This window comes from Lissotriton vulgaris, chromosome 5, assembly GCF_964263255.1.
Source record: "Lissotriton vulgaris chromosome 5, aLisVul1.2, whole genome shotgun sequence".
NCBI classification, from domain to species: domain Eukaryota; kingdom Metazoa; phylum Chordata; class Amphibia; order Caudata; family Salamandridae; genus Lissotriton; species Lissotriton vulgaris.
In genome coordinates, this window is record NC_141693.1 from 2,025,034,189 (window position 1) to 2,025,059,028 (window position 24,840).

The following is a 24,840-nucleotide window of genomic DNA, read 5'->3' on the forward strand; positions in this document are numbered from 1 at the left end:
AGGCTTCTGGTGGGGAGCGGCTGCCATGATTGCTCGTGGAATGGCCACGACGGAGCTACGAGATGGTAGTGGTCTCATGCTGACGCCAGCTTTAGTCTGAAACATCCAGAAACACTGTAGACTACCAATTCGATCAGTTCCGGTAGCGCCCCAACATGACCCGGAAGAGAAGAACTTGCCCTCCCCTCTTTGACTGATGGTTCTTGTTGCCTGTCCCCTCTGTTGTCATTTAACAGAACTTTTTGGACTGCTGAAAGGGGTTGTGTTCTGAACGGTGGTTGGTGGAGACATTTAGACTATATTCTTGACCTACGTTGTCGCGTAATGCGTTTTATGACACGCCGCGTTAGCGCACCCGGAAGTGATCCGAGGCGCGGCGCGCAGCGCGTAACGTAAGCATAACAGGTCATGTGACTTGTTAATAAAACTTTTCATTGGTTCATTTTACTTTTGTTAATTTAATGATGAAAAGCTTGGTCATATGACCTAAAAATTACGCTTTTTATTATTTTCGAACAATATTTTTTTTTCAAACATATGTTATAATATTCCAGGCTAATGTACTTTCCCGGAAAATTTACAACTGTCTTGCAAGTAAAATATATTCCTTTTTCGAGAAAAAGGGCGTTTCTTCCTTCCATGACGGAGCCGTTGAGTAAAAGAGATTCGGCCTGCTGTCTTAGTCGCCGATACGCCTGATTATCAGATTCTTATCGATCACTTTATGTTGCAGACATGAAAAACACAACTGCCCTTGACCATTTATCTTTACTGCGTTCCTACATATTATACCTTTTATCCGTCATGTAATTGGACTGCTTTATTTCACTTGCCTTTTACTGATTCCAAAACAGTCACTAAAAGTAAAAACTTTACAAATGAAAATACTACTACCGTGTTTTGTTTTAAAAACCTTTATTGTGAAAATGTCAGTATACAAATAAGGGCCTATAACCACGTGGGCCGGCCACGGAGCAAACTCAAATCGTATATGATGAGGAGACATTTACACTGTAGAGGAACGTAACGAGCGGGCCATTAGGTGACAAGAACAAAGGTGTCTAACAGTTGCGGAATCGGTGGACGTACATTTTGTAATTAAAATACGACAGGGCCACTTACAATAACATTTTCTAGATATACATTTGCGGGCAAAGAGTTACGAGTCCCATTTATACCGGCGCCATTTTGGGCGAGGCCGGGCAGGTCCAAGATATAGTCAAAATGTCTCCACCAACCATTGGCCAGACCAGAACCCCTTTCGGCCCTTTATGTTACAAGATGGTGTCTTCTATTCAGAAAATATTGGTGGCAGCATTTTGAAAGGAAACAGAAACAGCCGTTCTCCTAGTGAGTTTCACATTGTTACATTTAGGAAGAATGTTGAAGAGTAGTATGTGGAAAATCTGAAGCCATTTTTCTACAAACTCTCAATCAGACTTAGATGGAAAAAAAACCTGAAGAATGTACAAACTGAAAACCAATTTTTGTCTGTATAGCACCAACAGTAACGCTTGAGTCAGCTTTGTGTCAAGCCGCCATTTTCATTCAATCAATAGCGTCCCCCTGCACACATTCAGGGACCTGGTCGTGTCTTTAGATGAAACGCATTGTAGGAAAAGAAGCAGAAAGGAAAAGGAAAAAATTTCCGCCGGACCTAGTGAAGCTGCAGCAGGTGCAAATAAGCTTCAGACAGTCTTACAAGCACTGCTCAGAACTCTCAACTGAGGCACTCAACATCCAGGACTTGCCATTCGGATCTTAGCGCCTTGTATTTTTGTTTTGTTCTTGATGGAGGGGAAACAACAAAAAACAGGCATTGAAAACGGCTCAACTGGAGCAAAAAAAAAATTACTTCTTGGGTGCATTAGGGCATTTATGATTTTCGAATGCCGTATTCATCAGGTTGGTGCTCATGTTGCCATAGGACAGCATAGCACCACAGTGTATACAAGTTAACTTCATATGTTCAGATGAGGCAGGTGCCATATTTAGCATTCACCTTCTTTGATCCAGGAGGGATGGAGAAAAACTGCCAGATGAAACTTGAAACTTGGCCATCCAGATCTCGGCACATCGGTCCGCTACTGACAGTGACCGCAACTCAGCTGGACACGCCGTCTTTCGGCGCAGCATTGTAGGATGGCCACACCAGTGCGGCAATTTGCTGGACACCACCTCGGTGCCATCCAGATCTCGGCGCGTTCATTCATTCAATAGCGTCCCCCTGCACACATTCAGGGACCTGGTCGTGTCTTCAGAAGAAACGCATTGTAGGAAAAGAAGCACAAAGGAAAAGGCAACAAGTTCCGCCGGACCTAGTGAAGCTGCAGCAGGTGCAAATAAGCTTCAGACAGTTCTACAAGCACTTCTCAGAAATCTCAACTGAGGCACTCAACATCCAGGACTTGCCATTCGGATCTTGGCGCCTTGTGCTGGTTCCGACCTATTCACACATCAGTCCGCTACTGACATCACCTCATAAGCCAACGGGGCACCCCACGCCGACTTCCGGCGCAGCATTGTAGGATGGCCACACCAGTGCAGCCACTTGCTGGACACCACCTCGGTGCCATCCGGATCTCAGCGCGTTCGAGTCACTGTGCCGGAAGAGTAACCGGAACTCAGCTGAACACGCCGTCTTTCGGCGCAGCATTGTAGGATGGCCACACCAGTACGGCAATTTGCTGGACACCACCTCGGCGCCATCCGGATCTCGGCGCGTTCGAGTCACTGTACCGCAACAGTGACCGCAATTCAGCTGGACACGCCGTCTTTCGGCGCAGCATTGTAGGATGGCCACACCAGTGCGGCAATTTGCTGGACACCACCTCGGTGCCATCCGGATCTCGGCGCGTTGTGCTGCCTTCGGCCTATTCGCACATCGGTCCGCTACTGACGCCGCCTCACGTGCCAACGGATTTTCTACGCTTTTTGTAGCCCTATGTCGCATAACAGGTCATGTGACTTGTTTATAAAACTTTTCATTGGTTCATTTTACTTTTGGTTTCCTAAAGATGGAAGGCTTGGTCATATGACCTAAAAATAACACTTTTCATTGGTTTAGAACATTTTTTTTTCCCAAACGATGAAAGCCCCACCTTGTTTCTGGATCATTCAGACTGAAGCTGGCGTCAGCATGAGAGCACCACCATCTCGTGGCTCCGTCGTGGTCATTCCGCGAGCAATCATGGCAGCCGCTCCCCACCGGAAGCCTGCGGGAGTCGGGGGCCCCCAAGACTTTTATACAATCTTCACGGCTGAGGGGACGCTTTTCGAGAATGGAGCCCAAGCCCTAGCAGGCAAGCGTCCGACTTCCAAGGTGTCCCAGGGCCATTTCAGTGGACCAGGCCCAAAACCGAAGAGCCGTCCGCCATTTTGACAGCCATGTGGCAGCCGCCTATCGCTGCACTGCAAGAGTGGGAGCAACTCCACAACATGGTGAGCGAGACGCTGTGGCCGCAAGAGCGAGCGCAACTCAGCTAGATGGCCGCCACCTGGGGAGACCCGTTCACGCCGCCTCCCCCCCCCCGGGCCGCCGCACGCCAATTTTCGGAGCAGCATTGTAGGATACCAAAACCAGTGCGGCAGTTTACTGGACATCACCTGGGTGCCTGTCGTACATGTTGTGTCAGCCATGTGACACTGGACACAGACCGCTACTGACGAGGCCTCCCCCCGCACCACCCGGGACGCCCCACGCTGTTTTTCTGTGCTGCATTGTAGGATCCCTAAACCAGTGCGGCACCCAGGCGACATCACCTGGGTGCCGTCCAGAACTCTGCACGTTGTGCTGCCTTGGGACTATTCGCACAACAGACCGCTACTGACGAGGCCTCCCCCCGCCCCACCCGGGACGCCCCACGCCAATTTTCGGAGCAGCATTGTAGGATCCCTAAACCAGTGCGGCACCCAGGCGACATCACCTGGGTGCCGTCCAGAACTCTGCACGTTGTGCTGCCTTGGGACTATTCGCACAAAAGACAGCTTCTAACCATTGTTGCTTTTTGTGTTAATAAATGTTTAAATGTTTTTAGTTTTTGTTCTGTTCATTATCGTTAAAAGTTAATAAAGTTTTATAATCTTACTTTGTTGGAGTGTTATCTATTTTTTGAAAAACGGGTGAATGGGGCCTTGAATCGGGTTATTGTCATGTGTGGGCTTTGGAAGTGTGCTGCTGCAGGATCGGACATTTCAAACTCAAATGCACGTTCTTTTTCTTACCTTTCCGAAGCATGGAGCGCAATAGCAAGCAGAGAAAGGGTGATGCACGTGTTGAACACTACCTGACCTGGCAAGTTGCTGGCAGTGCCCCCCCGCCCGCTCCTGAAAGAGGGCACACACACACCGCCGCCCCGAGTACTTCAGAAATCTTTAAAAGACCATGCGCTTGTTCATGAGGCTTAAATGGTTTATCACCTCTTCTAGAACCCCTACATCGACCCTCTGACGTTTCATGGAAAAATTACCATGTAACACAATACCAAGCCCTATCAGCTGAAACCCCCAAGGAATCGTGGGGCATATTAGCAAGGGGGTTTATCTCCCCTTTTTTGGCTTTAAAAACCATGAAAGCGGAGATAAAATTATTTCCCTATTATCAAGCTGTCGCTAACACCAGTTAGTGACACCTAAAAGGAGATAGCGACCATCTTGGGCCCGGCTTTGCATGTCAGTGATACTTATCACTAATGACATGCAAAGTGGCGTGCCAAGATGTTAGCGACTGGAAACAGTCCCTAACATCGCTACCTTCTATTACCAACTTTTGGAGATATTCGCACTAAGCGCGAATATCTCCAAAAGCTAACACCTGCCCTGAGCAGGTTTTAGCCATGTTATCCAATGGGAGGTGGATAACATGGCTAAGAGCATTAGGTCGATAATACATGAATATCGCTGACTTTTCTGCGATAATAGCAAGGTTTATCTGCGATAAAAATCGCCGATGTGCGGCGATAATTTTTGTCTCTAAACAAGTTATAGACAAAAATTATCGCTAGTTGTTAGTAATATGCCCCCGGGTTTTTGCTTGCAGAAATCGGGAGGCGGGAGACTAGCACTGAAATCAGTACTCACACGCCTGAATCAGGAGGATTGGCATGTCTGAATTCTCTACAGCTGGGGCCATAAACTACATCCGCAGGGGTAGGTGATAGCCTGGGACCAGCCTGGCATCTAAAATGGCTGCCGTGCACGACAAAATTGTGGCATTCGAAAAAAGGCAAGATGGCGCAGCCGCTGGAAGAGATGTATCAACATATATCAGCCTCCTCAGCCACCCTCAGGAAACATAGGGGATTAGGATACGTCTCCCGCACCCCCTTATACCTAGTAATTTAATTTACGAAGCACAAAATGGCGAATTCCCGTTTCGCTACCAGTTCGCGGCCCGTGAAGCGCTTCTACCGTGAAAAATCATTTTTTTTTTCTTTTCCCCACGGGTCCCTTTAATAACCCCAACAACATTCCTAGGGGGTCAAGAGGGGGATACCTTGCCCCCTTTCATTAAATTCACCCTTCGTTTTTCACCTCTTCTTCTCTCTCGATCCTACCGAGAGACAAGATGGCGGCCGCTCCGGACTGTCACGCAGCAAAAAAAAAAAAAAAGCTCACGCACAGCCGCTGGAAGAGATGTATCAACATATATCAGCCTCCTCACCCACCCTCAGGAAACATAGGGGATTAGGATACGTCTCCCGTACCCACTTATAACTAGTAATTTAATTTACGAAGCACAAAATGGCGAATTCCCGTTTCGCTACCAGTTTGCGGCCCAGTTCGCGGCCCGTGAAGCGCTTCTACCGTGAAAAATCATTTTTTTTTTCTTTTCCCCACGGGTCCCTTTAATAACCCCAACAGCATTCCTAGGGGGTCAAGAGGGGGATACCTTGCCCCCTTTCATTAAATTCACCCTTCGTTTTTCACCTCTTCTTCTCTCTCGATCCTACCGAGAGACAAGATGGCGGCCGCTCCGGACTGTTTAGAATGTTGACAGACACCGGAGAGCCAATCAGCTTTCTGCGCGCAAAGTTCCGATAAGCGAAAAGTAAGCGGACCGGATCGCTGCCCAGAGCGCTGTTACAGATATATATCTTGATTTAAACGTTAATTTCTCAAAAACTACTGGAGCACATATATTGAGACCTAGCAAAGGCACATCGGGCTAACAGTCCCTACAATTTTGCCAAGTTTCGTGCAAATCCATTCAGCCGTTCGAGCTAAAAGTGAGTCCAACCGCCCTATGGAAAAATGAATGGGAAAAACACGTTTTGGGACCCCCCTTTTTTCTCAGCCCCCCCTTGACGAAACCCCACCAAATTTTCAGGAGCTGCTCAGAAACAAAATGTGCCATTTTCCTGAAAATTTCAGCCGATTCCATCCACAAACGCCAAAGTTATTAGACATAGAATTTTCAAAAGTCCCATAGGGAATTAATCCTAACTATATATACCTACTGGCGATAGCCAGTAGGTAATATATATATATATATATATATATATATATATGCACAAAGGATATTTAGTGTAAGTGGATAGCTAGCTCCTCACTGGAGTTCAGTCCCTGTGGCATCATAGTCTCTAAGTCTCCAAAAAACGGGTCCTTGAACACATTAGGGCAATCCGGCACAATAACAGGCAATATCCAGTTGCCAGACATTTCTATGAACAACACTTTCAAAACGAAAAGTTGTTGAGGATGGTGGTCATTGATGACGTCCCCAATAATATTCGGGGGGGGGGGGGGGGGGGGGGTAATCGCAAACTTGCCCTGCGCAAACTGGAGTCCAAATATATCATAGACTTAGAGACTATGATGCCACAGGGACTGAACTCCAGTGAGGAGCTAGCTATCCACTTACACTAAATATCCTTTGTGCATATAGAGAATTTACTGTTAATAACTGTGCAATTATGTAAAGTACAGAGACTCTATGCTGTTTTTATCTGCTGCCGTTTAATATTTTAATTCCTGTATGTAATTGGATATCATTAGTTGATTATAGTATTTCTGTTTTATTTTTAGGTGGTGGCACACATTCTTTGGTGAAGGTGGTTTGGACATTGCCTATATGAGACATTCTGTGCCCTCACATCGAGAAATTATTTGCCCACTGGGGCAAGATCTTCTGTTTCTTTTGGTGATGTTTATTATGAGATTGTGAATCTTATGCTTGCCCCCTTGGGCGTTATGCAATATTTTCCCCTTAACATTATTTAAACTAAATGATTTTGACATCTGTATATAGCACAAGCGGACACCTGTGGACACAGTATGAATTGCTAATGTTTGCATATTTATAGTCAGTGACAACTTTGACTAGGCTAAAATGGCGGAACCACCGTATATCATTTTCTTATTATTTTGGTGTAAGTCCTTTGTTTATGTTTACTCACTAAATTGTATTTGAGTGTGTTAACTGTGAAGCTTCTTTAGCGTGATCAAGACGTTAAGTCGAAACGCGTTGCTGTGCAGTCTTCATATGATTAAATTATCTGCAATCCATGTGAGGTGTCCGTGGTAATCTTTCTCGAGTGAGGGAGTGCTGGTGCAATAGTGTGCAGGGCTTCCGGTGCCCTGACCGCCTGCAAGACGGTTTCTTCTATTACCGGAGCTCTGTTGTGTGTATGTGTATGTGTATGTATGTATATATATATATATATATATATATATATATATATTAATTATGTACCTGGAGGTACATACTATCCCCAGCACACGTCTTAAAGTTTTTAGAAAAACAATCATATGCGATAGTAGACGCAATTCAGAAACACGGCAGTCACATTCTTTCTTTCATTCTTTTCCTCTTTTTTTGCTTTTTATTCAAAAAGGTTCTCTGACAGCCATCAAGTGTTTCGTCGCCACACTGGGAAAGTAGTCCCGCAACTTTTTCAAGGCTAAATAAAAACACAGAATGCATAGCCAATGCCACACTGTACAGAAACACTGGCAGACTTAACAGTCCCTCCAAACATATCACCTGCCTGTGTATAGTTCCAATCGCAGATTGGAGACATATAAGCAAGCCGTGCACAGTGCAAATACGTCAGTCGTTGAAATGAAGTGATAACAGAATGTCTTATCCTCCAGAAGCAATATGGGGTCCCACTGTACTGTTTTCAAGATGAAATGTGCGTGAATATAACGGCTATATGATGCACGATCAATCACATATCAGTAATATGTATCAAAGCAAAAAGAAAGGACAGAAAAGTGCAATAGACACCACCCAGTGCCTAAACACTCATGTAGAAATACAAGAAGTCCGATGTACCTACAATGTCACTTCTCCAGAACGACCTAAAAGAAGGAATCATTTCATCCCTAGTGATTAGAAAGGCTGTATCCATCTGAGTCTACATCTCATCTGCAATCTCCCATGTATACAAATAGCAACAAAGCACCTACTTCGACTGTGGTGATAATCCTATCCCACAAGACAGATAGAGAAGAAATTCGCTTCGTTAAAAGTCACAATCAAGCTTGTTGATGATCCTAATCCGATCTACACCTGTAAATAGAAAGAAAATATCCGTCTCTCCAACATATTTAATTCACAACCTACGTAGTACATTACCTCCTGTGTGTTGAATCCTTTCCACAAAGACAGCCGTCTACCCATCGTTCAACCCATGGGTAACCAACCTGATGTGCACTTATAACAATATTGGTAACTGCACCTGTGTTAACTTCACAAACAATCCTACGTGATAACACTATATTAATAGTGTCTAGTCTCACTCCCTTAGTAATCAACCTGTATCCCACTGTGCTTATCGAAAAGAACTAAAGTCGGCGAGGCCACAGTCGCGGCCACACATCACTTACTGAGTGCATAACTAACGCGCTGGAGCGGACGTGCAGCAATCGAGAGATGCGCTATACCCACTCCAGGTGGCGTGAACACGCGCGGGGAAACAGCGGCTGCTCTGCAGGGGCGAGGGAGTGCATAACAAACGCGCTGGAGCGGACACGCGCAGCGGGCGCACCGCTGGTGTGCTGAAGGTGCGCCTAAGGCAAGCCCGTCTGCGCACAAACGGGATCAGGACCCCGGCTCAAATTCAGTCCTACTCGGCGGAGGAGCTGCGGGCACTAGAGCGCAGGGATCTCCCCCAGGAGAAGCAGGTAGAAGACACACTTATAGCTGAGAATTTGCTTACTACACTGGGGAGAGGAGAGAGTAGGCCTGCACAGCCCCATATCCCTAAGGGCACATGGTCAGTAAACACCATGGATTTAAAGGCAGTGGTACTCACACGCTCCCTCCAGAAGCATAGCCTACAGACCTTCACCCTCCTTCAGGAGGAAGCCCCTGACATCCAGGCAATCACAGAAAGCTGGGTCGATGACGGCTCAGGTCCAGATATTGTAGAGTACGATGCCCTATGGCACAATAGGCAGGATGAGAAAATAGATGGGGGGGTTGTGTTACTCTATAACAAACAGCTAGCAGTAGAAAAGCTTGCCAGAGAGTACCAAGAGGGTGCGACATTTTAGTGGTGAAAAGTATGCTTCAAGCCCTAGAGCCTGGCAATAATGGCGGTGTATCTCCCCTCGGTCGACCCCACGGTTGAATGACATTCTCACTGAAATAGTCACTGACCTACGCTCCCAGTACAAACAACTCCTGGTGGAGGGGGACTTCAACTACCACTGGCACCAGATACCCCGAGAGTCTCAGACCCGTCAGTCAGAGGAAAGCATGGCTGCACTGGGGCTGTAGCAGCTGGAGGATTCCCCCTCCAACGAGAAAGGACATACCAGAGACCTCATTTGGTCCACTCAGCCACCGGCTAAACTGACGGACATCTGACCATGTAGTTGGTCGGACCACTACCGGATCAGGCTCCTGGTCTGCCAAGCTAGATGCCCCTCGCAACCCCCCACGGAATGGAGAATGCTACGAAGACAGAGCCTAGTGGACACTCCGCGAGGCAACTCGCAGAGGAGATTACGAGCAAAGGATCTCGAGGAGAAGAGCAAATCTATTACCAACCAGGTGAGAGCCGCCATCAATAAGGTGCCACCCGCTCGTAGAGAAAGAGTGAGGAATAAGGTTCATGGAGGAACTAAAGGGACAGAAACGACCACTACGCCATCACGAAAGGCAGCGGCGTAAGTCATATGACCCTAGGGCGCTCAAGGAATACAGGGCCAGGTTTGTCACATACAAAAAGCCATTCTGTCAAGAAAGGCCGAGTACTAGGAGGCCAGGATCATGGAGGAAGATAACAAGCAAAAAGAAACCTTCAGAATTCTGAAGGAACTCAGTCAAAAGCAGGCGCTGGAAACAGTCGCAAGCCTGGAACACTGCAACAGGTTCCGGACCTTTTTCCTAGATAAACTAAAGGATAGCCTGACTGACACACATAACCACCTCACCAGCCAGAGCCCACTGGTTATGGATGAGCCACAATGTCACTTTCTATCAGTTGCATTTCTTTAATAGTGACATTAAATTCGACTTGGGCCTTAAATCGGGTTTAATGCCATGATTAATTTGATACCTTACAGTACCCATCTGAGCAGTCCCATTCAGTAGGAGTGGACGGTTTACTAGTGTTGCTGTTAAGACATATATAAAAACCATGCCCAACTTAATAATACACAGCTCCCTGCCTTAGGGCGAGAGATGCCTTCCTTAGAGGAGTTTCGAAGTGGGGGCTTTTCCATTAGTTTGAATGGCAAAGTCGAAATAGCAGCTTTACCACTGCCCATCCGACTGCAGCGGCAGGCTGGGAGCCATTTTGTACTTTGTCACACAAAGAGGGACACAATCCGGTGGTGGAGACACTGCCTCATATGCCCTGGGTACAACATACTAGGTAATCATGAGCCAGTTTCTGCCAATTGGGGGTAACCAATTTGAGATACGCTTTGTAAGTGGTTTAGAACACTGGCACGGAGGCTGGCTGGCAGGCCTTGGTGCAGTCAGTCGGAATGCCGGTAGCTAGTAGTGCGAATAGGGGCAAAAGTCTGTGTATGGGGGGGGCTTACAATAGGGAATCCCTCAGAGAGTCTGATTCATGGTAAGCGTCCCTATGCGCTGGTGCACGGGGTCTCCTTAAGAGCAGATGAAGTACAACCGCTGGCTGCATACGCATCCAGAAGGAAGGCAGGGCTTGATCCAAGTGAAGACTTTTCTTTAGAACTGAACCCTTCCAATGAGGACCGATCGCACAGCCCTCGGTTTTCATGCTCATCGCTGGCTTGAGATAGGAGCCCAGGATCATCTGGTCAAGATGTATGGGTTAACTCTGAACTAGAACAGTCCGATCACCCAGATCCCAGGTTCCAAGACGATGCTCAGCACAACAAAGATGGAGCTGAGGAACTGATGAGCAGCAGCGGTCAGGACCCCGAAGCATATTCCCGCCCCTACAAGACATCTACAGGTTCCATCATGGAATGAGGGAAGGAAGAAGTCTTATGGACAGAAGGATGCTGGTTGTCACAGAGTACAAGCATTCCTCAAGCTCTAACTAAAACACCATGAAACAAGCATTTACAATGCAATAGATCTCGCATTGAAACAAGTTGGAGCTATTGGCATTGCAAATAACAATGCCTTTTAGTTTTGTTTTTAAAACATAATTAAAAGGCATTGCCATTTACAATGCCAATAGCTTAAACTCGCGTAAATGCGAGATCTATTGCATTGCAAATGCTTGTTTGTATACTTTCGTGGTTACCAAAAAGTCCTTTGCTTCCAGTAGTTATCCTCTGCCTGGCTACACCAGAAGTGTCAGCAGCAGAGATCCCTTTTAGTTACCACAAGCTACAAGTGTCATGACCTCTCCTTTGAAGCAAGGCTTTGGTCCGGCCACCTCTTACGAAGCTTGTTACACTGACAACTCGAACCTGATTGAATGATTTTCGGGGCCTGAGTCTGCTTGAGAAGGAGTAGAAAGAAATCTAACGTAGTCCTTGAAATCCATTATTCCATTGTGGAATTTCCATCAGGTTGAAAACTGCATGAGTAAATAATGTAGATTTCAACATATAATGGGGGAGGGGCTGTCCACAGAGGATTTTTTGGGTAGCAATACGTTCATCTAAACATCCATTAAATGTTTGGGGGTGCTTTTTGCAAGAGTAAGTTTATGTGCGTTTTCAGATTGTGAAACTATCAACTAATTATACATGAATGCCCAAAACCGAGTTTGTGGATGTTTTCTGCAATATTTAGTCACCTTTACAATAGCACTCACAATACCTTCCCTAATGCATACATTTAGGAGGGACAGCAACACCTTGGTACATACAATTTGCACGAGTGAAACCTGCACACTTAAGTGAAACTTAAATATACAGTTTACTTTTCGTGAACGGGCTTGAGTCCTCTCGACATTCATGCATAAGCAATAACTAATGCCAATACTGCATACAGTACTACTGCAGAGAAGCACTGGGTGCGTGTGCACGTTTTCCTCTAGATATGCTTCCCTCATCTGGTTCCACCTACCCATGGTCCTTTAAGAGAGGCTGTCTGAAGTGTATGGAGAGTTTTATTGAATGAAAATGACAATTTCTCTTTCACCCTGTGTAGAATCCCTTTGGAAACATGAACAGTATTCGTAAGCCTTCATTCTTCAGAGAAGTTCCACCTCCACTCTGTTTGTTGTGTTGTAGCGTCACCTTTCAGCCACTTCTAAGCGCCCCTGGTAATACTGGTTGGTTGATTGCTTTATTTCGATATGCATATATCATAAAAGCGATACAAAAGATTAAAACAGCATGTCGAAAAGAGTATGACTGTACATTAAGTAAAAAACAGTAAAACACATTAGTTCGTCATAAATTAGTTAAAAGGAGATTAAATTGATATGGACAGTCTTCTAAGTCTAATCAACCAGGCCCATTTTAAAAACTTGGCAACGGCACAAACAATCGGAGGGGCTGTGTTAGTTAAAAGAATCCGAAGGGCGACAGAGTACTGGCGGGTACCCAATTCTCTGCAGATAGGTCCAAGCCAACGTGATCTTGGTCGGCCATAATCTGGGCATTCGAAAAGAAAATGTGGCACAGTCTCTGGTTTGTCGGGACAGAGAGCACAGTATCGTGAAGAGGGCTGGGATTTATTCCACCTGGAACAGAGGTCAGCCAAGGGTAACAACCCCAGCCGAAATTTAATATACAGGGACCAATCCATGGCAATTGTTATTAGGTCCATGTACGGCTCGTAGGCGACGACATCTTTTATCAACAGAAAAGCTGCGGTGGTTTTGCAGTGCTGCTGGTTACTGATGCGCTTCACACGGACCCACTCCCAAAAAAGTTTTTTTAGGGTCTCCTTCGGGGGAGCGGAGTGACTATACCAACAAGAGTCCAGGCCTAGGTCCCCTAGGAGGTGTTTAATGTTCTTCAGCCATTTGATACTGTGCCAACCGTCAGAGTGCATCACCTCAGCCAGGCCATCAGCATAGGGTTTTAGCTCCGGTACCCTCCACAGGCGGGCCCAGAGCAAGAGGGGTCGAAGGCGAGCCTGATCCCCTATTGCTTTGCAGCCAGCATCCATGAGCACTGGGATAGTCGGACTACTCGATGGTATGGCAAGGAGATCTTTAATGAATTTGTTTTCGGCCTTGCACAGTAAGTCCACTTTGCCCAGACCCCACAATTCAGCTCCATATAGTGACGCAGGGACCGCACGAGCTTTATAAATGTCAAGTAGGGGGGCAACACAATGTTTTGTTGAGTTGTTAAACTCCTTGAGGAGGGCCCCCCCCCACCCTTTTGTGGGTCAATGCCATTTTATTGATATGGGCAGTCCAGCTCATCGCGTCATTAAGTCGAATTCCCAAGTAGTCGAATTCTGCCACTCTTTCTAGGGGTATAGAATTCAAAATAGGGGGGCGGCCAAGTTTGCGGGGTGGGTGCAAAACTAGGTACTTGGTCTTTTCCACATTGATGACAAGGCCCCTGGAGGTGCAAAAGTCCTGGAAGCGATTCAGTAATGTCTGGAGACCTTGGGGGGTTTTAGAGATGAGGAGGGTGTCATCGGCGAACAGCAAGGTTGGAATTTTTACGCCTCCCAGAGTGGGAGCGTCTGCTGGTTCGCCGAGTAGATGGTCTACCACCCCATTGATATAGAGGGAGAATAGGGTGGGGGCCAGAACACAGCCCTGCCTTACTCCCCTCTCGACCCTGATCTTATCGGTCTTTTCCCCGTCCAACCCCCATCTAACCTGGGCATAGGTGTTTTTGTGCAGTTTAATAAGGAGGTTTAGTAAATACGGGGGCATCCCTAGACCGTGTAGCACCCTCCAGAGTTCCTCCCTGGGAACCAGGTCAAAGGCAGTCTTTAGGTCAATAAAGGCCAAATAGAGACTGCCTTTGCCTAGCTCCACCACCTTCCAGTGTAGTAACAGGAGCCTAAAAACCTGTTCGATGGTTCCGGTGCCTGAGCGGAACCCGGCTTGCATGTCAGACAGGATGTGGTTTTCATCCACCCATTGCGAGATCCTCCCCAAAATCGCTTTCCCCGCCAATTTCTGGGTCGAATCTATTAGGCTTATAGGCCTATAGTTCCCAGGTAGATCCCTACTGCCCTTCTTGTATATGGGGACCACCTCAGCACCTCTCCAGGAATCTGGCACCGGGCCTCCCGCAACGATTGCGTTGAGGAGTGCAGAAATTATTACCCCCCAATCTTCCGGGTATGCTCGAAGAATATCGCCTGGGAGGCCATCCGGGCCAGCTGCTTTAAGTGGTACCAGGGTTTTGATCTGTTTTGTAACATCCAAAACGGAAAAGAATTCCAGGTCTTGGGCCAAGCTAGAGGGCGGGAGGTCAAAGGGGTCATTTAGTGAGCCTTCAACGGCAGAATAGAGTTTTTGGAAGTGGGAGAACCATGTTTGGGCGTTGATGGTACAGGTCCTCAAAGTATCGTCAGGACGGTTCCTGTTGCCCACCAAATCCCAAAAACGTTTTGCATCTTTCCCTCGACTGGCGGCAAGAAGGTCCTGCCAGAAGTTATCCTCCCACTCCATCTTGGCGCTTTTTTGGCAGAGTGCGTAGTGCCTCCTGGCCACCCTAGTCCTAGATGGTAATTTGGACTTTACTGCTTCAATGAGAAGTGACTTCGCCTCCCTGCACTTCTGATTGAACCAGCCCAATCTGCCTCGTGGGCTTGGTTTCCTTCTGTTCGTGTTAGCTGGCACTACGAAAAGGTCGCTAATAGCCTGGGTTATAGTGCAGAACCTTGAGGCCACCTCCGACAACCCGTCCACCTGGGGGTCAAAATTGGTTAGGGCTGAAGCAAGAAGCTGCCTAATGGCAGAGGTTTTCTCCTCTGAGAGTACTAGCTTTGCCCACTTTAGCCGCCGGCCACAGTTGGCGACTACTGACAGGTCCGGGGTGGGGTTACAAGAAGTTCTAGTCACCGGGCAGGTTATCCACCTGTGAGACATGGTGAGGGAGAGAAGATTGTGATCACTCTCGACAGATGGTATAATCACCATGTCCTCCACCATGCTCCACAGGTGTATGTCGAGAAGGACGTAATCGATCCGTGACGTGTGCCCTGGCCTATTGTAAGTGTGGGCCCCAGCTTTGTCGGACCTGGTCCTGCCATTGGCAGCCCTCAGGCCAAACTCCATGGCTATTGAATTGATCTGGAGGGCCACTTCTGTCCACTTTTTAATGGGATTCAGTTCGAGGGACGGGATCCCCCACCTAGCGTCGAGTTCCTCTTGATCAGATAAGATTTCAAGGTCCAGGGGCTCAAAGGTGCAGTTAAGATCGCCCGCCACCAGGGTGCAGGACCTATGAGGTGATAAGCGGAGCTGGGCTTCTAGGCAAGATATTACTGGAGATTCTCTGCCCCCCTTTGTGCCTCGGGCGTAAATATTAAAAATATTTAAAATAACTCGGCCTTGGGAGTTTTTCAACACTATGTTCAGGAGATCCGGGCATTTGGTATCCCGCTCCACCACCCTGCAGTTGAGTTCTGAAGCCACCCAAATTAGGAGGCCACCCGAAGGGCGGCCCCTACCGGTTACACTAAGGGCTGCTGGCAGAAAGTGGGTGGAGTATCCTGCCTTGTGCAGGGGCACCCCGCTCCAGGTTTCCTGGAACAGGCATATGGAGTATTGCTCCACCAGCGAGTTCCAGTCTGGGAGCGCTAGCTTCCTCTCGAGGCCCGCCACATTCCAGCTGAAAACCCTAAGCAAGGGGTCCGTCACAGCCGCAATGCTACGGTTCTCGACGGGGGGCAACGTCTCCACAGCCCCCACAACAGAGAGGCCAACCAATATGCCGGGAGGTTCCCTGGTTTCCCCTTGCTCTGATACATACTTGGCAGTGACCTGGCTTTGTAGTGCAGTCGAGGTGCAACAGATTTTAGGGGAGGGGATGGACTCGACAGCAGGACTTGAAACCGCAGGATCCTCCCTGGGAACGTCAAAGAGTCAGCAGCCCCAGAAGCCCCAGTTCTGCATCACTGGCGCTGGGTAGAGCTGCTGTGCGAAGACTCCCGGGAGGGGTGGCCGTGGGCAATGTGTAGAGGAGGGGGCCCGACAGGGCATAGTGGAGTGGTCGGGATCGGTCTCGGGTAAAAAAAAGATAGGTCGACAGCATCGACCCCCGTTCCGGCCGTACGGCCTTGGGAGCATATTGAGTGAGCAGCTCTTATATCTTGAAAATTGACCAGCACGCAATCACCCTCAAAAAGTTTTTTCCCGTGGCCAATCCAACTCACCCTGCGCACCCCAAGGATCAGGCCGTCTACACCCACTGGAAGTGGTCTATTGGTTTTCATCCAGTGGATGACTTTGTTTTTTAGCGCCTGGTGTGTTTCCTGTTGTGATTCTTTTAGGAGGGGGACTTTAGTGAGGACAACAACATACGGGTGGCATTCGGGTGGGAGATTTACCGGAGGGCACTTGCGTGGCGGGATGTGCTCGGAGGCCGCTAGGGGAGGATTTTTTGGCAAGGAGGGGTTTTTAGACAGAGGGGGATTTTTGGGTGAAGAGGTTGATTTGGTAGCCCTAGTGGTAGGTGCTGCTCCGTTGGTTTTAACAGGCGCAGCAATTGCCGAGTGGACGCTTGGGCCAGTCCCTTTCTTCTGTGGGATCTTTTGGGCAGGGTTCGGCACAAGTGCCGTCACTGCTGAGGGGGGAGTGCGTGGCACCTGAACAACGTGGGTGAGTTCACTAGGCACTGCCCGCTTCGCACCGGCCAGAGGGACTGGGGTAGGAGCTTTCCCTGTAGCCGGTGTTTTAGCCGGCAGTGACGACTGAACTCTAGTTGTTTGGCCTACTGGGACCTCTTTAACCACATTCCTGTCTGGGATGAATTCGGTAGGCCTAGGTTGCACTTTCAGCAAGGTTTTCAGGGAGAAAAAGTTGTCCCTAGTGGCCTGTTCAAAATTGTCGAGTCTAGCCCCCAGGCTCCTAACTTGATCGAGTAACGGATTAAACAAAGATTTTACCAAATTCTCGAGAGACTCGAGAGATGTAACCTGTGTTGCTAGAGCCGATGTGACTGGGGGCAGGAGGGACAGTGTCGGAGGCTCGGCTGCATGCTGGGGGGGGCCTGCAATCCTAAGGAGTTCCAGCTCTCCAGCGTCTTGGTGTGTAGTGCCCCTATTAAGCTTTGTCCTAGAACGCTTGTGGAGCATGGAATAATTCCCCCTCCGAGTGTTGATTCCCCTTTTCCTTTTCCTATGGACCCGCGGAGATGGAGTCTGGGGAAGAGGTAATGTGTGAGGTGAGGGAACAATGGGATCCGCGATAGACCTGTTGTCAGGAGGGCTGGCTGTGTATGAGGGTGGGCCAGAAGCAATAGCCTCGATGCAGCGACTACCTGGGGAGGGAAGTGTTATGAGGCTTTCGATCCTATCTAGTCCAGCCTCTAGCACTGCAATGTGTTGCTCATCAGGTTGGGGCAAGATGGCAGTGGGCATAGGCGGCGACAGAGCATGAGCCACAGTTCCCAAAGAGGAGCGCTTAGATGGAAGGAGGTCTAGTGAAAGGCGGCGTTCCGTCATTGCGATCTCCTTTTCAATGACGTTAGCCACCCGGGTGATGAATTTGTCCATTGTACCGATCATCGTGGAACCCCCTAGAACACTTGCTCCACCACCCCTCAAGGCTTTACCAGATCTGGTGGACATGATAGATCCGAAGCCTGCCGTTAGACTCAGGGGGATAAGAGTCGTAGAGGTCGAAGAAAGGGGGGTGGCCCAGCCCAGCCTCAGACAGCCCCTGACTGCCACAGACTGCCCGCCCTTTGCTCGGGCTTCGCTCGGCGTCCCGCTCGCGTCCCGCGGAGCGCCTGGCAAATCCTTAAGTCAGAGGGCGTTGCAGGCGGGGGGCGTGGCTGGTGGTGGGCGCGTCTACTCGCACACCTGATCCAGCAGGGACTCCTGGATCTTCGAGTCCCTGCTAGCGCCAATGCCAGGTGGTTGGTTCTCCCGGCGCCTCCTCAAGCCCAGCGCCTTGATGCTGGTTCCGCCTCCTCAATCCACGAAGCGGCACCCGCGGAGCGGGTGCGGCGAGGGGCAGCGACGGGAAGCAAAGGAAACAGTCCCCAGAACAGCGGGACGTGCAGAGGGCTCCCAACACACCGCAACTCCACAGCTACTCGCAGGTAGGGTCCCAGGGAGCACAGGGACACGCGCCTTTTTCAGGCTGGCCAGGCGGGGGGCGTGGCTGGTGGTGGGCGCGTCCACTCGCACACCTGATCCAGCAGGGACTCCTGGATCTTCGAGTCCCTGCTAGCGCCAATGCCAGGTGGTTGGTTCTCCCGGCGCCTCCTCAAGCCCAGCGCCTTGATGCTGGTTCCGCCTCCTCAATCCGCGAAGCGGCACCCGCGGAGCGGGTGCGGCGAGGGGCAGCGACGGGAAGCAAAGGAAACAGTCCCCAGAACAGCGGGACGTGCAGAGGGCTCCCAAGACACCGCAACTCCACAGCTACTCGCAGGTAGGGTCCTGGTAATACTAAGATGAGGTCACGGCATCTTGTGGGATCAGAACGGGGAAGGGGTAAAGGAGGTCCTATACATTAGTCTCCCTTGGAAAGTGATGGCAGAGTCCACTGCAGGGGGCGTTGCTGGACTCCCTCCCTTAGACCTCCTTCCTTCTTTGAGACCTCATTGTTGCCACCCACCTAGACCACAGGGGAAGGAAAACTAAACGGATGCTGCACACCAAAGAAAGATATCTTCAAAAAGCCAGCAGAACTCAGCGTGCTGAACGTCTCACTATAAGAGACATTTGTTTACGTATAGGTGAAAAAATTTTGACCTGTGTGATAAAAGATGTACCAATGCTCCTAGAATTTTATAATACAACTAATTCATGCATCGAGCAAGAGGCACTCTGGTTTAAATTCTAAGTATTTTCGGAGTGCTTAATAACTCTGAAAGCGCTGCGGATATGGATGCTCGGCCTAGCCTCACTGATGCCCGAGGTCTTTTCGACTTGCCCGGCTGCCTCAGGTTCATGGTCTGCGGGCTCCTTTTGCGCACCAAGTTCATGCAGAATTCCTCAGGCCTTGCTCCCACCCTTTCTGGTGACGGGAGTCTGCGTAATGTGCTTCCAAGCCGTATTTCCTAGTGATTAAAGGCGACTGTCGGTGATCTAACAAGTTGTCGCTGTGAGTGAAAGCGCGCATGGCGCGTGTTCTGCTCAAACGACGCGAGCGAAGACAGGAGATGTATGTGCACATCGCCTGTCCGGGAGCGTGCCATCTCCTGTCTCCCTTTGCTAGCAAAAGCGAAGACTATAGGTCTCGCCAAGGTGAGCAGCGCATGCGCTGCATCGCTAGGCAAGACCTAAAAAACAAGCAGGCGAGGAATAGAATGTTTAAACTGATCTCGGTCGCTTTTTACTGAAGACGGCACTCCAGCTATTTTTTAGTCATATGCACATCAGCCTTGGTTCTACTGGCCTTAAGTGCCAGGTTAAGACCCTTCTACAGGAACACCACCAGACCCAGCAGTTATAGCCTCTCCAGTGAAGCATAGCCGGAGTCCTTAACACAGCGAGAAGGCCAGCCCCATGTGGGCACAGACATCAAACCTAAGGCGATGGAGGGAATGCTTGAATCAAGCTCAACGTCTGGTAATTACTGCACTTACCTAGAACAGAAGATACATAATGTGCAAGCTTACTACACGAGCGAAAGGACAGCGCCTACTGGGAGCAGATAATGTATACTGGACCAAGTGAGTACAATGCACCTTAACATTAGATGTGTATTGTGCAGGCTCAGAAAAACAGAGAAGAGCCACTTACCTGTAACAGTACAGCGAGCAGTATGGCAATTACCTGGAACATGAGAGGTATCGTGAGCAAGCAGAGTGTAGGTGAAGCACCTGCCATGTACTGTGTGTTGTGTCCCAGCAGAGTGCAGGAGGCAAGGATACCCAGGCACAGCGCTTCAGGCAATGCCCACACTCACCTGTTGGAGTCTGGGGCAGGGCTAACCAAGCTTTGGCCAGGATGAGCCTCCAGGCCTTCCGAGGGGTTGGTGGGAGGAGCAGGCGGGCTTAGAGTGGTCAGCGAGCCGCAGGGAGGGAGGATGTTCATCATCAGCCGCCCCCAGGTGGCAATGTTGATGTTCATCTGTGCAGCTCGGAGGAAGTCTTTTCCTGGGAGATGAGGAGGGTGAAAGACAAGTTAGTGGCAGCCGCAAACCTCTCCATATGTGCCAAGACACAAACACACTTCATTCAATGCCCCCCGCTTCCGATCACGCCTCTGTGTCACTCATTGGAGCAGACGCTCCAACCAATGGCGAGCTCAGTCCACTCTTGAAGTCAAGCACCTAGAGTTTGCGCTTCGTGGCGCTTGCCATAGGCCAGTTTACTGGCCAATGCTTATTGCACAGTGCTTCCACTGAGCTGGCTTTATTTTCGTACTCAGCATTTTCGGACATGTTGGTGATTGGAAGGTTATCTTGAACTGTCGCAAAGTGACGCGAGGATCACAAGGTCCACTGAAGCCTCTTTCAGGCACTCACTGCATCCCCAATGGTAAAACTGGATACTCTCATTCAAAAGACGGACAAGGAGCTTTTTGAGGGGTCCAGCACTCACACTCCCAGGAACATATACAAGCAAAAAAAAAGGGGTGCTGTTCCCAAGGGGAGGGGGAAACCCAACTGCACAAGGGTGGATCCAGGCAACTGGAAAGAAGGACTTGGTGGTGGGTGTGGGGGATCCGAATCATCAGATCTTAGTGCCATCGCACACCCAAGGGGGTGTCATGCTTCATCACAGGGCCCTCCTCGTCGAGGCGGCGTGGCAATGGGGGCTTTGTACCGGATATCTTTTGATCTAGTGGCATAGCGAATGCAAGTGAGGGGGGACGGGTGTAGGGAGGTGCTCAAATCAAGCACGGCAAGCTAAATGAATGTTCGTTTGGCATGTACTTGTTAACCGTTTGTATATTAGCGACTGAACTGGCCTTGTATCTTTCCTTTTTAGACCCCTGAAGAAGGATCCTATTTACGACCCGCAATGCATTGGGTGTTGTAAAAGCTTCCTTGGCCGCATAAACATGTAAAAAGGATTTAAATGGAATCTAAACATGAAGTAATGATGAAATCAACAATGGAATAAAAACTTATGGAAGTATAAGAACATGAGCGATCTCATTAATTTACGGACAACTGAGTGAAGAAACAATCGTTGTTTCAAGTTAACAGTGCGCAAACCCTGGTGACGGGTCACACCCTGCTTAAAGTATAAGGCACTGATAGACACAGTGCGTCAGATTTTGCAGCACACCTTGAACCACACAAAAGCAGAAGCAAAAAACAAGTAAAGCACAGAGTAACAAGAGTGCGCAGGGATACCAAACTACTTATAGCTCAAAAGGTCAACATGTTTCATGCCTGGATGCCAGGCATTGACCCTCCTGGTATGCATTTTTATAGTATGTGTGTGTGCATTTTTTACTTTTTAAAACCCGGTGTGGTATTTTAAAATATCTATTTCAATACAAAATCCACCCCATCCCTAAACCCCCCAAAAAACCTTAAAGCCCTTTACCCTACCCATCACTGAATCCTACAAATCAGTTGCCCGTGCATGAACCCTAAAAAAAAAACTTACACCTACCATCCATGAAACCTAAAACCCCCTTTCCAAAATCTAAAAACCCCATACTAATCCCTGAAATTTACAAAATTACATGACATAAGTATTTATTTACATAATTGTGCATATACACACACACACACACACGCTTCTGTTTGATAGCATTGCTGCCTCTAATTTCGAAAACTGGTTTCTTTCCGCAGGGGCTCAACTGGACCCCGAGAAAACTAGTACATGCCGCAGGAAAATTCAGTGAGCCCCTTGGTATTCCGCATAACTTAGAAAAATAAAATTGTAGGATGCAAGAACGAATATGGAGGAAAAACTACAAAACAGATGAAAAAAACAAATACAAGCTAGTGATAGAAGATTATAAAGAGGCTATCAAGGCTGCAAAAAAAACTAATTTTCAATTAAAATTGGATCGGGAAAAAAATTGGGCAGAGAACTTTTAAAAATGGCTAATGTTCTTTCGAAGTATGATCACAGCAAACAGTTTACTCCCGACCAAGATTTCTGTGATTAAATAGCAGAGTTCTTCCAGTCCAAAGTAAACACTGCCTATGAAGAACTTGCAAGCTACACGCCTCTCTCTGCTTCTTGCTCTCCATTGATTGTCGACAACTCGCACAATATTAGGAATGAACTGGATAGCTTCCTCTCTCTGACTATTGACAAAGGGCCAGATGTAGGTGGCCAAATACCAAGCGGTAACGCACAAATTAGCAGAATTTCTGCGTTACCGACCTGTATTTGGCTGAGAGCAATGTAGGGGAGTTTCAACCTACTTGCAAAATAAGGAATCGCAAAATTGTGATTTCTTATTTTGCTCTTGCATTTAAGGAATCGGAAATAGCGATTCCTTAAATGCAATGTACATAGCACTAAAAAAAGTGCACTTCAGCCTTAAGGATTCGCTAATTACCACCAACTTCAAGTTAGTGCTAAGTAGCGATTTCCTTTAAAAAAAAATCACTTTTTTTGCTTTTTTAAATATGCAATGTGGCACACATCCATGCCCTTAGGGCATGTATGTGCACCACATGTGCACACATGCACATTCCAGGGTGTCCTTTGGACATCCTGGCACCCTTGAAATCGCTCCTGCTATTTGCGATTCTGTAATACCGAATCGCAAATAGTGAATGTCTTCCCAATTATTCCTATGGGCCTCCTGGCCCATAGGAATGAATGGCTAGGTATTCCTTATTAACGAATCTCAATTAGCGATTAGTTGTTAAGGAATATTAAGGAATCGCTAATATTTTAGCGATTCCTACATACATTCAATTTAGCTAGTCCTTAATAGCGATTCGGTAAAAATCGCTATTAAGGACTCACTAAATTGAAGTTACCTACATCTGGCCCAAAGTGATCAGAATACTTGAAAACACGAAATCAGTCTCCCCTACCGGCCCAGGCCGCCTTTTGTATTACATATGGTCCCAGATGCCATTGCCTCATGTCGTGCCCCTCTGCTAAACAAGGTGCTTATCTCAAGGAATCTCCCAGCAGCATGGAAAAAGGCTTGGGTTGTCCCATTTTAAAAGAAAAGTCGCAAGACCCTACTGAGGTTAAGAGCTATCGGCCTATAGCTTGTCTGCCACTCCCAACCAAAAGTTTGGAAAGGGCCACGAACGAAGATCTGATGATTTTTTGGGGAGTCCACGATCTTTTTGACTCATCTCAACGTGGTTTCCGACCCCAACACTCCACAGACTCTACATTGGTCATGGCAGCCGAGGAGATTCGCATGAAGGTGGCTAAGGGAGGGAGAGATGCCCTCATCCTGCTTGAGCTTTGGCCGCATCTGACCCGGTCAACCATCAGGTGCTGGACAAGCAGCTAGAGACAGTAGGAATAAAAGGTGTTTCCCTAACTCTCCTCTCCTCTTTCACATAGAGAACAGAAGGTGACCTTCGGAGGGTACACCTCCCATGAGGGGTTCCTCAAGGATCGCGACTATCCCCTACATTATTCAACATCAACGTCACCTCCTTGGCTAGACTTATTCGCACTTATGGTTTCTCTGCCATATCCTACACGGACGACAGACAGATAATCCTATCTATTACCTCTGATGTAAATACCGTGGCCAGACAACTTAACAGTTGTCTGGTGCCCATCACCAGTGGATGCACGAGAACTATTTAACGCTAAACACAGAGAAAACGGAGGTGATATTTTTGGGAACGATCCTACTTTCAGGAATGACTCCCGGTGGCCTGACTATTCCGGTCCGCGTCCAGCCTCAATCAATAATGTGAAAGATCTTGGTGTTCTGTTCGATAACCAGCTCTGCTTTACAGAACAGATCAATCCCGTTACATCCTTGTGTTTTTATCTTCTAAAGATTCTAAGAAAGATTTTCCCTTTCATCCCACTGGAGATGCATAGACGGTAATAGATGCCTTGATTTTGTCCAAGATAGATTATTGCAACACTCTCGATCTAGGAATAAACAACTTCAATCAAAGCTTCAGTCTCTGCTGAATGCTGCTGCCGGACGGCTGCTGAAAATTTAAAAATGCAGTTCTATATTAAACATCATCAAGGATCTTCATTGGGTGATAGTCCAACAGAGGATCACATTTAAGGCATTGTGTATGGTCCATTAGGCATTGAATGCACTTGGGTCTTAGGGTGTCCAGAAATCTTTCGTCTGGGTTGTCACTCGACGCGATCTGTGATCTGCTAATACGCGGCTGGTCCTTACTCTCAGGGTGAGGAAGGCCGAGTGGGGTGGCAGAAGCCTCTCCCACTTGGCAAACTTTGGAACACCCTGCC

General features: G+C 48.1%; 1 protein-coding gene across 1 annotated transcript in view; it reads right to left on the reverse strand.

The window, feature by feature from the left end:
* Nucleotides 1-24,840, reverse strand: part of PKN3 (protein kinase N3) — a 314,322-nt gene that overhangs the window by 165,151 nt on the left and 124,331 nt on the right. The window contains exon 11 of the mRNA XM_086920604.1: nt 20,412-20,601. Within this exon, the coding sequence (XP_086776730.1) occupies nt 20,412-20,601 (190 nt within the window). The remainder of the gene's footprint in view (nt 1-20,411; nt 20,602-24,840) is intronic.